This window comes from Schistocerca americana, chromosome 6 (assembly GCF_021461395.2).
Source record: "Schistocerca americana isolate TAMUIC-IGC-003095 chromosome 6, iqSchAmer2.1, whole genome shotgun sequence".
NCBI lineage: Eukaryota > Metazoa > Arthropoda > Insecta > Orthoptera > Acrididae > Schistocerca > Schistocerca americana.
Window position 1 is genome coordinate 66,450,462 of NC_060124.1, and position 15,266 is coordinate 66,465,727.

At 43.0% G+C, this 15,266-nt stretch overlaps 1 protein-coding gene across 1 annotated transcript in view; it reads right to left on the reverse strand.

The window, feature by feature from the left end:
- The window catches only part of LOC124619965 (UNC93-like protein MFSD11), a 175,599-nt gene that overhangs the window by 34,687 nt on the left and 125,646 nt on the right, over window positions 1-15,266 (reverse strand). Inside the window, exon 6 of the mRNA XM_047146627.1 lies at window positions 680-848. Within this exon, the coding sequence (XP_047002583.1) occupies window positions 680-848 (169 nt within the window). The remainder of the gene's footprint in view (window positions 1-679; window positions 849-15,266) is intronic.

The window sequence follows — 15,266 nt, forward strand, 5'->3', positions numbered from 1 at the left end:
CTACGGTCGCAGGTTCGAATCCTGCCTCGGGCATGGATGTGTGTGATGTCCTTAGGTTAGTTAGGTTTAAGTAGTTCTAAGTTCTAGGGGACTTATGACCACAGCAGTTGAGTCCCATAGTGCTCAGAGCCATTTGAACCATTTGACTCCCTTCTAAACCGAATCATTGCGTGCAATCAGGTCAGAGGGGATGCAACATCATACTGGTAAATGGTCTCATACTGCCAACGTCTTCTTAAATTTGACTATTTTGTAATCGCTGAAATAACATCACATACCATCTCAATGTTCGCCCCCGGTAGCTAAGTGGTCAACGCGACAGAATGTCAATCCTAAGGGCCCGGGTTCGATTCCCGGCTGTGTCGGAGATTTTCTTCGCTCAGCGACTGTGTGTTGTGTTGTCCTAATCATCATCATTTCATCCCCATCGACGCGCAAGTCGCCGAAGGGGCGTCAACTCGAAACCACACGACATTTACATTTACCATCTCAATGCGTGAAGTTTCATTTTGCTTCCTCTTCTTCTTGGTCGATCACTTTTTTGGCTAGACAGTGTAAGCCCTCCGTTGACAATATCGGTGACGTTCTTACAGTTACCAACCAGAATTGGAAAGCATTTTCGGCCAGTGTATCTGTTTAGCTGAAACAGCGAATATGGAGACAGGAGTGTGTAGCTCACTTGCTGTTGATGAAGGCCGGGTCTTCGGTGTCCTTGAATGGCGCCGCGTCGGGCAGGTTAAGGAAGGCGAGGCAGAAGGCGGCCACGTGGAGCAGGCAGCTCACCACCACACCCGGGAACAGGCCGTGACGCGTCGCTCGCTTACCCAGCACGCCCAGCGCCACGCCCCCTGCGACACAGAGGAACTACACTACAGCAGCGTTCTCGAATATTTTTTGTGACAGAATCCTTTTGAAATATCATGTTTTATGGAGCCTTAAAATAATCAAAACCTCTTTTGACGTTAATTCTTTATTCACAATCATTTAATGAAACGCAGACAAAAATAGGTACATTATACGCTACTGACTTCCAAAAAATGTATAAAACAGACAATAATAAGATTCACTGAGGCAACAAAAATAACGGGATAACGATATGCACATATACAAACGGCGGTAGAGTCGTGTACAAGGCAGAAAAACGCAGCTTACTGGTAGAGCTGTCATTTGTACTCACGTGATTCATCTAAAACTGTGTCCTACGTGATTATGGCCGCATGACGCGAATTAACAGACTCTGAATGAGGTTTGGTAGTTGCAGCTACGTGCGTGCGTCATTCCATTTCGGAAATGGTTAGGGAATTCAATGTTCCGTGATCCACAGTGTCAAGAGTGTGCCGAGAATAGCACATTCCAGGCATTGTATTTCAGCTCGGACAGCGCAGTGGCCGATGGCTTTCACTTAACGACCGAGAGAAGCGGCATTTGCATCGATTTGTCAGGGCTAACAGGCCAGCAACACTGCGTGAAATAAAAGTAGAAATCTTAGCTACAAATAATCCTGAGTTAATAACGTGCCTCAAAACCGATTCAGGGATTAATGAACACAGGGTTGTCGTAGAGAGACTGAATATTGTAATCCCCAAATCCTCGAAAAAGAAGCTAAAAATATACCTATTCAAAAAAAGCAGATAAAAATTCACTTGACGCCTTCCTGAGAGACAATCTCCACTCATTCCAAATAAATAATATAAGTGTAGACCAGATGTGGCTAAATTCAAAGAAATAGTATCGGCAGCAATTGAGAGGTTTATACCAAACAAATTAACAAACGACAGAGCTGATCCTCCTTGGTACACAAAACGGATCAGAACACTGTTGCAGAAACAACGAAACAAACATACCAAATTTAAACGGACGCAAAATCCCCAAGGTTGGCTATCTTTTACAAAAGCTCGAAATTTAGCGCAGACTTCAGTGCGAGATGTCTATAACAGTTTCCACAACGAAACTTTGTCTCGAAACCTGGCAGAAAATCCAAAGAGATTGTGGTCATATGTGAAGTATGATAAAGGCAAGAAACAATCAATGCTTTCTCTGCGCGATAGCAATGGAGTTACTATCGAAGACAGTGCTGCCAAAGCAGAGTTACTAAACACAGTCTTCCGAAATGCCTTCACAAAAGAAGACGAAGTAAATAATCCAGAATTCGAATCGAGAACAACTGCCAACATGAGTAACGTAGAAGTAAATATCCTCAGAGTAGTGAAGCAACTTGAATCACTTAATAAAAGCAAGTGTTCTGGTCCAGACTGTATACGGATTAGGTTCCTTTCGGAGCATGCTGATGCATTAGCTCCATACTTAACAATTATAGCCGGCCGGTGTAGCCATGCGGTTCTAGGCGCTTCAGTCTGGAACCGCGTGACCGCTACGGTCGCAGGTTCGAATCCTGCCTCGGGCATGGATGTTTGTGATGTCCTTAGGTTAGTTAGGTTTAAGTAGTTCTAAGTTATAGGGGACTGATGACCATAGTTGTTAAGTCCCATAGTGCTCAGAGCCATTTGAACCATTTTTTTTAACAATTATATACAACCGTCCGCTCGACGAAAAATCCGTACCCAAGGACTGGAAAGTTGCACAGAGCACACCAATATTCAAGAAAGGTGGTAGGAGTAATCCACTAAATTACAGGCCCATATCGTTAATGTCGATATGCAGCAGCATTTTGGAACATATTGTGATTGAACATTATGAATTACCTCGAAAATAAAACGGTCTATTGACACACAGTCAACATGGGTTTAGAAAACGTCGTTCCTGTGAAACACAACTAGCTCTTTATTCACATGAAGTGTTGAGTGCTGTTGACAAGGGATTTCAGATCGGTTCCGTAATTCTGGAATTCCAGAAGGCTTTTGACACTGTACCACACAAGCGGCTCGTAGTGAAATTGCGTGCTTATCGAATATCGTCTCAGTTATGTGACTGGATTTGCGATTTCCTGTCAGAGAGGTCAGAGTTCGTAGTAATTGACGGAAAGTCATCGAGTAAAATAGAAGTGATTTCTGCCATTCCCCAAGGTAGTGTTATAGGCCCTTTGCTGTTCCTTATCTATATAAACGATTCTGAAGACAATCTGAGCAGCCGTTTGTTTGCAGATGACGCTGTCGTTTATCGACTAATAAAGTCCTCAGAAGATCAAAACAAACTGCAAAACAATTTAGAAAAGATATCTGAATGGTACAAAAAGTGGCAGTTGACCCTAAATAACGAAAAGTGTAAGTAGCTAAAAGTGCTAAAAGGAACTCCTTAAACTTCGGTCACACGATAAATCAAGCTAAAAGCCGTAAATTCAACTAAATACCTAGGTATTACAATTACGAACAACTTAAATTGGAAGGAACACGTAGGAAATGTTGTGGGGAAGGTTAACCAAAAACTGCGTTTTATTGGCGGGGCACTTAGAAAATGTAACAGACCTGCTAAAGACACTGCCAACATTACTCTTGCCCGTCCTCTTTTTAGAATACTGCTGCGCGGTGTGGTATCCTTACCAGATAGGACTGACGGAGTACATCGAAAAAGTTCAAAGAAAGGCAGCACGTTTTGTATTATCGCGAAATATGGGAGAGAGTGTCAAAGAAATGATACAGGATTTGGGCTGGAAGTCATTAAAAGAAATGCCTTTTTCGTTGCGGCGGGATCTTCTCACAGAATTCCAATTACCAACAGGGAGGAACGATCACCACGATAAAATAAGGGAAACAGAGCTCGTACGGAAAGATATAGACGTTCATTCTTTCCGCGTGCTATACAAGATTGGAATAATTGAGAATTGTAATGGTGGTTCTATGAACCCTCTGCCAGGCACTTAAATGTGATTTGCAGGATATCCATGTGGATCTAGAGGTGGATGTAGATCTAGATGTGGGTGTAGATGTCGTACGCGCGACGAGCATATCCGTTAGGACAGTGGGCCTAAGTTTGCAGTTAATGGGCTGTGGCAGCAGATGAATAATGCGAGTGCCTTTGGTAACAGCACGACATCGCCAGCAGCGCGTCTCCGGGGCTCGTGACTATATCTGCTGAACCCTGAACCACTGCAAAACTGTGGCCTGGTGAGATGAGTCCCAATTTCTGTTGGTAAGAGCTGATGATAGGGTTAGAGTGAGGTACAGACTTCACGAAGCTATGGCCCCAAGTTGTCAACAAGGAATGGTGCAAGCTGGTGGCTTAATAATGGTGTGAGCTGTGTTTGTATAGAATAGACAGCGTCCTGTGGTCCAGCTGGACCGATAATTGACTGGAAATGGTTATGTTCGGCAACTTGGAGACGATTTGTAACCTTCCACGGATGAAATTTTTACGGATGACAATGCGCCATGTCACCGGACCACGGTTGTTCACGATCGGCTAGAAGAAGATTCTGGACAGTTCGAGCGAATGATCTGGCCACCCAGACCGCCCGACATGAGTCCCGTCGAACATTTATGGGACGTAATCGAGAGGTCAGTCCGTGCAGAACATCATGTGCTGGCAACATTTCAGCATTTATGGACAGCTTTAGAGACAGCATGGCTCAGTATTTCTGCAGGGGTCTTCCAACGACTTGTTGAGTCCATGCCATGTCGAGACGCAGCACTGCTCTGGGTAAAAGGAGGTCCGTCACGGCATTACGATATGTCTCATGACTTTCGTCACCTCATTGTACACAGAATAACTCTGTATTGATTCCACTGTAAATTGGAAAAATATTTTCCATTTAATGGGCCGGCCGTGGCGGACGAGCGGTTCTGGGCGCTTCAGTCTGGAACCGCACGACCGCTACGGTCGCAGGTCCGAATCCTGCCTCGGGCATGGATGTGTGTGATGTCCTTAGGTTAGTTAGGTTTAAGTAGTTCTAAGTTCTAGGGGACTGATGATCTCAGATGTTAAGTCCCATAGTGCTCAGAGCCATTTGAACCATTTGATTTGAACCATTTAATGGGAGATGTGGAGTTCTTTTTTATTTTTGATAAACAGTTTGTCACGCTTGACAGAAGAGAGCTGAAAATGTGTGTCCGATTAAGCATCCAGTCGAATGGGGTATTTTGTCTTTGTAGCTGAATATGCTGAGAATCCTATTCCACACCAGAATGTTGCAGGGAAGTGGAGATCAGCAGTCAGAGACTTCGTGGTTAGTTGTGGACATTCATCACGATCCCTGCACCAAAAATTATGAAGTGATATTGGACATCATGGAGACATTGGGCCAGTTCTTCAAGTATTTTATTTGGTAATTGTGCTGTCTCACATACAAACACACGCAGTGTTAAAAAGCTTTCTAGTTCTCAAGACAAACAATCCGAAAATCTTTTTATGCGGCGGTTATTTTGTTATTAGTAATGAAAGCTGTATGTTTTCCTCGTAAAGATAAATTTAATTCAGTATTTCTTCGAAGTATATCTGCCGAAAGAGCTAGTCCGAATAACCAAGTCACATCGATCAAACGATCTTTTAATTTAAAAGATATATCAGTTATAAAAGCTTGTAATTCAGCTCGTAGTTCCAATAATTTTGTTAAGGTATCTCCCTGAGAACCACCGGTGTGAGTGTGGAGCTGTAGTGTTTCATGTCTACTCTCATAGTCTTCACACAATATTGAAACTAACTGGTTCTGAAAAGCGCGTGTTTAATGTAACTAATTATTTTTACTGCAACATAGAGAACCAATTTTACATTTCGCGGCGTTCTCTTTATCGCAACTGCTCGTCTATGCGGGATAAAATGTCTGGAACCACAGTGTGGCGCTTTAGTTTTTACTAGCGATACCGCTTCTGCTATTTTACCTGTCATTACCTTGCCCCATATGTACAAATATCGTTACAATCGTTCCAGTCGGGATGGTTATACAAAAAATTTGTTAATTCTGTAGAAAATTTCTTTTCCGATGGTGTTAGTTGCCAGCAATGCTTACTGCATAAGCAAGGTACCAAACTACTGAGGTCATCGGTCCCTAGACTTACACATTACTTAAGAGCAACACACACACACACACACACACACACACACACACACACACACGCCCGAGGGAGGACTCGAACCTCTGTCAGAAGGGGTCGCGCAATCCGTGACGTGGCGTCTCAAACCGCGTGGCCACTCCGCGCGGCAAGCAAGTATCCTTCGAGTGAATGTTTACATGGATATCATACAATTATTCAATTATTATCAGCAAGATAGCCAGTTCAGCATCATCAGTCAGATTATCCATTTGCAGGTCCAGCCGAGGCGTCAGTGATACAGTGATATTAGTAAAAAGTTCACCCCGATAGCTGAGTGGTCAGCGTGACGGATTGCCATCCTACGTGCCCGGGTTCGATTCCCGGCTGGGTCAGAGATTTTCTCCGCTCAGGGACTGGGTGTTGTGTCGTCTTCATTATCTTCCCCATCCGCCGTACAGGTCGCCCAATGTGGCGTCTAATGTAATAAGACCTGCGCCAAGGTGGCCGGACCTGTCCCGTAAGGGGCCTCCCGACCAATGACGCCAAACGCTCATTTCCATTAGTAACAACATTTATTCCTCGTGCAGATTTACAAAGGTACAACTATCTCCAGAGGTGCAGTCACCACAGGGAGTGAGTGCACGGGCAGTGAAAGAGTGCTGACGTGTCATCAGAGAGTCGTGACGTTGCCGCCGCGAATCAGTGCCACGGCCAGATTGGTACACTCGTTGACGTAAAACCTGGCTGGCGGCCGGCCGCCGCAGAGTCTAAGTCAGCGTGTGCTGTGCTGGCGTCGGTGGCGGGACGAGAAAGGGGCTGCCCGCCCAGACGTTTTGCGTTGGCACAGTACGGCTACCACCTTAGCGCTCTTGAAGACAGCCCATCGTGCGCTCTGGTGGAGACTGTCGACTCTGGTCCAGGATGCCAGTTGTCGTGAAGAATACGCCCTGGGACCCACTACAGATCGACCAAGATTGCAGCAGATACTCGGCCAGAAGGCTGCGTGAGCGTGCGTTGCCTGCTCGGTGCGAAGAACGCGGTCTTCAGGTCATCTGTGATGACCCAGTAATGGAGGAGGGCTGGTTGCTCACCAGTCTCGTGGTCCGAAATGAGCAGTAGTGGCAGACCACGGGTGTGCAATGCATTGTATTGGCTGTGTCTCAGTGTCTAAGTCACCAAGCTGGCCATCTTTGATCAGGATGTAGTGGTTTCCATGAAACTTCATAGATTGTCATTGTCTCTGGTTCTAGCGATACAGACAGAATGGTAGCATGGTAGAATGTGTTCTTGAGCTGCAGAATAATCGCTATTTATTGGGCCAAGCCCACACCTTTGTCGTAGTGGTTGTGGATGTATGAACACATTTATCCTCAGTTAACGGTCCCATCAGTGGTCCTTGCTTTGCTATGTTAATTTCAATAATGATTCTGTGCTTGCGTTTGAGTCTGTCTCCTTTCGAGGTCTGTTGCATGTCTTGTTAATATAACGATCGGCACACCAACCCAGAGCTGGCGTACTCTATTTCAAGCTCGGCTGATAGAACTTTAACAAAATTTTAAGCCTGCATCGTAAAATTATGCTCCTGTGCAACAGCACACTATGTTATGTCTGCCACATATGATTTTATGAGATCTTTGAAGTTGATGCTGCATCTTCCGGGTGAACCAGTTCTCAAACCTTTGTTGCAACACCTTTAAGCTAACGCGCCCATTCTGTCTTCTAAAGGCAACAGTTTCATTTTAGAATGTGACGGACACAGAAAATATTTCCACTAAATATTGAATTTTACATCTATAGTCAATAACAAACATGACTCAAATATACTGCGATCTGAGAGTGGGGCGGGCAAACGCCTCGCTAAAATGGACTGCACGTTGCAACTGTAAACTCGAGTACGAACTGAAGAGTGGGCTGCTGAGCATGGGTTTGTATAGCCCGGGTGGTGAGGTGACAAAATCTTTCGAAGCGGATCAAGATGTTTTTGGATGAAAGAGAGATGGAGTCTAGCGTAGCGGAATGTTCGCAGCGTGTGTAGATGAGACAGCATGCAGAGGGAGAGGGAGAGAGTACGTAATTTTTGATCAGAGCGTTATTATGGAATGATTGTGCTGCTTGTCCCCTCATTTTCGGCTATTTCGCACTGAGAGAAAAATAACCTTAATAAAACCAGTATTGATTTGATGTTTAGAAGAGTTGCTTTTCTCTGTGTTTGATAGTGCGTGATGTGCTTTGTTTTTTAGGTTGATATTATTTCGGTGGAGCCCCAGGGCTCGGTGGAGCGTGCTTTGAGTATCGCTATTTTATAGTGTAAGCGGCACACGAAAAGCGCTCTTCATTCCAATAACCGGCATCGACTTCCCTAAATACAAACAACTCATCAGCCTGTTCTATGCCTTTTTTGTTAATTTGTGGCATTTTCCTTTCAATTTGTTACTTTCAGAAATACTAGCTATGCCTAACATGCAGTTCAATACCTCCTTTTCTTTTTAACTAGGCAGGCATATAGAAAGCACAAACGTTTACATGTAGAAAAGATGGAACAGAATGGCATTAAATTACGTAGTTTGTTGCCCATGGCTTCAGCAACGTAAGCGTACGTCACATTCATGTGACACACACACACACACACACACACAATATGGTCTGACTGGGCCAAGTAAACCACGAAATAAGCATCAAACGAGAAAACTACAAAGAACGAAACTCTTCTAGCTTGAAGAGGGAAACCAGATGGCGTCATGGTTGGCCCGCTACATGGCGCTGCCATAGGTGAAACGTATGTCAACTGCGTTTTTTTAAAAATAGGAACCCACATTTTTTATTACATATTCGTGTAGTACTAAAGAAATATGAATGTTTTAGTTGGATCACTTTTTTCGTTTTGTGGTAGAACATGTTTTTTTCTCGCGTATCATGTCATTTCTGGAAACCCAGAATCTACTATGTAGGAATCAACATGGATTCCGGAAGCAGCGATCGTGTGAGACCCAACTCGCCTTATTTGTTCATGAGACCCAGAAAATATTAGATACAGGCTCCCAGGTAGATGCTATTTTTCTTCCGGAAGGCGTTCGATACAGTTCCGCACTGTCGCCTGATAAACAAAGTAAGAGCCTACGGAATATCAGACCAGCTGTGTGGCTGGATTGAAGAGTTTTTAGCAAACAGAACACAGCATGTTGTTATCAATGGAGAGACGTCTACAGACGTTAAAGTGACCTCTGGCGTGCCACATGGGAGTGTTATGGGACCATTGCTTTTCACAATATATATAAATGACTTAGTAGATAGTGTCGGAAGTTCCATGCGGCTTTTCGCGGATGATGCTGTAGTATACAGAGAAGTTGCAGCATTACAAAATTGTAGCGAAATGCAGGAACATCTGCAGCGGATAGGCACTTGGTGCAGGGAGTGGCAACTGACCCTTAACATAGACAAATGTAATGTATTGCGAATACATAGAAAGAAGGATCCTTTATTGTATGATTATATGATAGCGGAACAAACACTGGTAGCAGTTACTTCTGTAAAATATCTGGGAGTATGCGTGCAGAACGATTTGAAGTGGAATGATCATATAAAATTAATTGTTGGTAAGGCGGGTACCAGGTTGAGATTCATTGGGAGAGTGCTTAGAAAATGTAGTCCATCAACAAAGGAGGTGGCTTACAAAACACTCGTTCGACCTATACTTGAGTATTGCTCATCAGTGTGGGATCCGTACCAGATCGGTCTGACGGAGGAGATAGAGAAGATCCAAAGAAGAGCGGCGCGTTTCGTCACAGGGTTATTTGGTAACCGTGATAGCGTTACGGAGATGTTTAATAAACTCAAGTGGCAGACTCTGCAAGAGAGGCGCTCTGCATCGCGGTGTAGCTTGCTCGCCAGGTTTCGAGAGGGTGCGTTTCTGGATGAGGTATCGAATATATTGCTTCCCCCTACTTATACCTCCCGAGGAGATCACGAATGTAAAATTAGAGAGATTAGAGCGCGCACGGAGGCTTTCAGACAGTCGTTCTTCCCGCGAACCATACGCGACTGGAACAGGAAAGGGAGGTAATGACAGTGGCACGTAGAGTGCCCTCCGCCACACACCGTTGGGTGGCTTGCGGAGTGTCAATGTATATGTAGATGTAGATGTAGATGTAGATGGCGCTGTAATAGTCACAAACGTATAAGTGCGTGGTATCAAGTAACATTCCGCCAGTGCGGATGGTATTTGCTTCGTGATACATTACCCGTGTTAAAATGGACCGTTTACCAATTGCGGAAAAGGTCGATATCGTGTTGATGTATGGCTATTGTGATCAAAATGCCGAACGGGTGTGTGCTGTGTATGCTGCTCGGTATCCTGGACGACATCATCCAAGTGGCCGGACCGTTCGCGGGATAGTTACGTTATTTAAGGAAACAGGAAGTGTTCAGCCACATGTGAAACGTCAACCACGACCTGCAACAAATGATGATGCCCAAGTAGGTGTTCTAGCTGCTGTAGCGGCTAATCCGCACATCAGTAGCAGACAAATTGTACGACAATCGGGAATCTCATAAACGTCGGTGTTGAGAATGCTACATCAACATCGATTCAACCCGTGCCATATTTCTATGCACCAGGAATTGCATGGCGACGACTTTGAACGTCGTGTACAGTTCTGCCACTGGGCACAAGAGAAATTACGGGACGACTTTTTGCACGCGTTCCATTTAGCGACGAAGCGTCATTCACCAACAGCGGTAACAGAAACCGGCATAATATGCACTATTTGGCAACGGGAAATCCACGATGGCTGCGACAAGTGGAACATCAGCGACCTTGGCGGGTTGATGTATGGTGCGGCATTATGGGAGGAAGGATAATTGGCCCCCATTTTTATCGATGGCAATCTAAATGGTGCAATGTATGCTGATTTCCCACGTAATGTTCTACCGATGTTACTACTAGATGTTTCACTGCATGACAGAATGGCGATGTACTTCCAACATGATGGATGTCCAGCACATAGCTAGCGTGCTGTTGAAGCGGTATTGAACAGCATATTTCATGACAGGTGGATTAGTCGTCGAAGCACCATACCATGGCCCGCACGTTCGCCGGATCTGACGTCCCCGGATTTCTTTATTTGGCGAAAATTGAAGGATATTTGCTTTCGTGATCCACCGACAACCCCTGACAACATGCGTCAGCGCATTGTCAATGAATGTGCGAACATTACGGAAGGCGAACTACTCGCTGTTGAGAGGAATGTCGTTACATGTATTGCCAAATGCACTGAGGTTGAAGGACATCATTTTGAGCATTTATTGAATTAATGTGGTATTTACAGGTAATTAAGCTGTAACAGCATGCGTTCTCAGAAAGGATAAGTTCACAAAGGTACATGTATCACATTCGAACAACCGAAATAAAATGTTCAAACGTACCTACGTTCTGTATTTTAATTTTAAAAAACCTACCTGTTACCAGCTGTTCGTCTAAAATTGTGAGCCATATGTTTGTGACTATTACAGCGCCATCTATCAAAAAGCGAAAAAAGTGGTCGAACTAAAACATTCATATTTCTTTACGTACTACACGAATATGTAATAAAAAATGGGGGTTCTTATTTTAAAAAACGCAGTTGATATCCGTTTGACCTATGTAGCAGGCCGACCATAGCGCCATCCGGTTTCCCCCTTCAAGCTGGACAAGTTTCGTTTTATGTAGTTTTTTCGTTTGACGTTTATTTCGTGTGATGTTTGGCCCGGTCACGATCAATGGACCACCCTGTACATATATACCCATGCAGTTTGACCTGAATTCAGAGGAAGCTTATAATTCTACCGTTACCCGAGTGCACTTCGAGGAGGACAGTCAAAGGCAATTGTCTGATTCTCCGCTGTTTCAGACCCTGTGACTCTAAATAGAACGGTAAATGTACATATGATGAGTCGTGTAGAAAGATCTTTGGCCCTGGAACGCATCCCTACATGTCACCCCTTCCCCTCCACACTCCCACCATGGCGGCAGTAAGGGTTCCTAAACTCCGCAGTACTTTTATGCAATAATAAGTCTTGTATGTGCTAAATTTTGTTAAAATTATGTAAGTCTGCAGGCTTTCGTGGCCATTGTCACTGAAGTTAAAATCTTCTGGGTTATTAGGCCGCGTCGTATTTCTTCTAAAATGATTGACGTTTCGACCCCTCTGCTGGGATCTTCCTCGGGATCTTCTGTTGTCCACTACTGCTAGAGCAGAGGGGTCGAAACGTCGATCATTTTAGAAGAAATATGACGCGGCCTAATGACCGAGAAGATTTTCACTTTGTTAAAATTGTTTGAGACGTTCCTGAGTGGTGCCTTTTTGAAACCCTATTTGACCGAAAGTTCTCAGCCTAAGTGCTAGGGATGGGATACTATTGTCACAGTAAATTTTTCCGTACAACAGTTGATAAGTGTGCCAGTTTTGGTAGGAATTCCTTCAGGGATTACAGAGATATGTTGATGTGTCACTGTCTTTGCATCCATCCCCCTTATCCTTGCCGTAGGCGTGAAACGTCACTGTGATCGGCACCAAACGTCTAACGACCCAGAGAACTGTGGATTTTATGCTAACATCGATCGTTATCGAATATTTGTACATATCAAGTCTTCTCATCCACACGCCAAGGCCTGGTTAGAATACATCCCCCCCCCCCAAGGAGGTTTATACATATAATAAGTCACGTATATACAAAATTCGATTGAAATTGAGAGATTCCTTAATTAAGATTCTACGTCACCTCTTTTTCACCTACAGATCTATGGGCAGCTCTTAGCCTCAAACAAACTTTAGCAGGCGTGCGCAAGAACAGCTCACTAAAGTTTCTTTATAATCAAGTCAGTCGTATGCAGGAACGCACAGAAGCTGGACAACCAAACATTCATTTTTATACATTAAAAAGCAGCTGGCTACATTATATATATTCTCCATGTCCAGACTCTCTTATTTCATCTGCTCTCAAGTGCCGAAATACTCCTAATACTCCTGTATACCACTGCACACTTGTACGTGGCGCCAGAATAAGATAAGAATATGAATAAATTAAAATGAAATTAGGATACTGTAAACGATGAACGTCTCTGATAGGCTCGATAATGTGGATCGCTGATTGTGCGCGATCACAGAGCCAAAGATACTGTGCTGCTTTGTTGGAGTAAGAGAGCGCTGGGTGCAGAGTTGTACGTAGCTGTCCGTGAGGGAAAGCAGTTTTTGTGGTGTGCTGTTTGAAGCCACCAAGAGTTACATTAATGTAGCTATGTCATTATTGTTGAACGTGGAAGCAGAAGTCTTCAAGGAAATAAGGTAAAGATGTTCAGTAATTACGATTTCTGTTTCCTGGCAGCGCGTTAGTATAGGTGAGTTGGCTGATAATTTAGAATTGTTGAGTAACCCCAGAATGTATGTAAACTGTTTTGAGAAAAGAACTAGTTAAATATTTCATTTTCGTAATACTTTTAAGGTTTATTAACAGAGGTATGTGTAATTTGATGATTTTCATTTATGTTGTATTAATGAAGTTAGATAATACTTGCTGTTTAAATCTCATTGCTTGTGAATCAATTGTGAGTACTGTAGCTTCAATTGTCAGATTTTTTTGAAAATACAAACATAACTTTCAATGTAACTTTCCTAAAAAAAACTGAGTGTTAGTAATTCACAGTAATCAGTACCGCCTACCATTCCAGGTCATATATTTTTTAAAGAAGCTGGATTTTCTTAAATGTTCTCCTTTATCAGCCAAATGAATTTCATGTGCATTTCAAGTATTATGGCTAGCGTTGCACATTGCTGAGCTTGTAGTTAGCATATTCATATTTTTTATGAGAGACCAGAGTATATCGCGTTACTCCGTTGCTGCTTTAGAGGTCAGACAATTTAATTTACTTGTTATGTGCACAGGGACCGAAGTTATCAGTTTTGAACAGGGTCATATTATTCAGGGCCTAGGGGCTGAATGTATTTTGCAGTGACTGTATTTCGTCATTGGTATTGGGAGTTGCATTGCCCAATCGATTCGTGTAAAGTTTTGCTAACAATAACACGGAGTAAGCACACCACTTGTAGTTACAACATGCTATACGACGGTTAGAGTTTCGTCATCATTCTCGTTCATTTTATTTAAAAGAACGTTACAACTATTGACTCCGATTGATCTTTTCAAAAAGGTATTCGATCGCCTTAAGTCTGCACATTCAAATACAAGTTCGCTCGGTGTAGCAGAGGTTCGTGAGAGTGGCCGCGAGGAATTCTAGAAGATACAACTAACTGAACCTAAGGGAATAATATCAACCTCCGTACGATTTTGACAAGTCGTTTCTTGCAGTGAAGGGAAATCACGAGAGTGGCAGAGCCTCACTCTTCAAATACCTGTGTGACTCTATTATAATATGCTTTGATGCGTCATTAATTGACTTTTAAAACTAAATGAACCATACAATTTTTGTTGCTGTCATTGCCAAAACTATCCGTTGTGCAAAAGATATGCTAAGCTTGTAAATGTCTCGCTAGAATGCATTAGATGACCGTATGATACGAATTATTTGTGGAATGAACTGAAAAACGTCATGTATAGGCTTGTTCAAGGGACTGGGGTACTAATTACTGCTACCCAGTATATTTATTCCATAATGAAATTTGTCACAAATTATTTAAATCTTTTTCAAGCCAACAGCTAATTCAAGAAATGAATATTATAAGCAATAATAATATTTACAAATATGTAAAGTCACGTCATTTGCTACAGAGAGGTGTCCATTGTCCAGGAATACGTCTTTTTCAATAACTTAAGAACGACCACAAAAGTTATCTACTGGTACCTGGCTGGTTTGATAAGTCTGGTAAAAAAAAAGCAAGAAAAATGTTTTGGAAACAACTCACCTTACTTCTCAACAGTCTCCTTTGAGTGCTATACAAACCTTTGAGGGACATACGAGTTGTTCGTACAGTTCAGTTTAAGAGGAACCTAAGTCATTTAATGGCAACTAATTGCTGCCATTCCATTGGTGAATTTATCAGCGGAACCAAGTAACGCATATACTATTAACAATCTCAGAGAACGTGAGTGTTAGGTAAAATCCGATTTCCGGAAATTTCCAGTGTAATAATGTGATTAATGTAAATAAGTGGTCTAACTAATTTTCTGTTTCCGTGGCTACATTAGCTTAAGAATTGTTGTGTGCACATCAGTGTGTTATACATTTACATGTTTCGTGACAAGTTCGTTATTACCTCTTAAATGGAAATATTTATTTTGTATTCTTGTTTTTTGGCATGTTCTTCATCCTTGAGTGGCTCGCCACTGTGGACCTACGGAACAAAAATTATA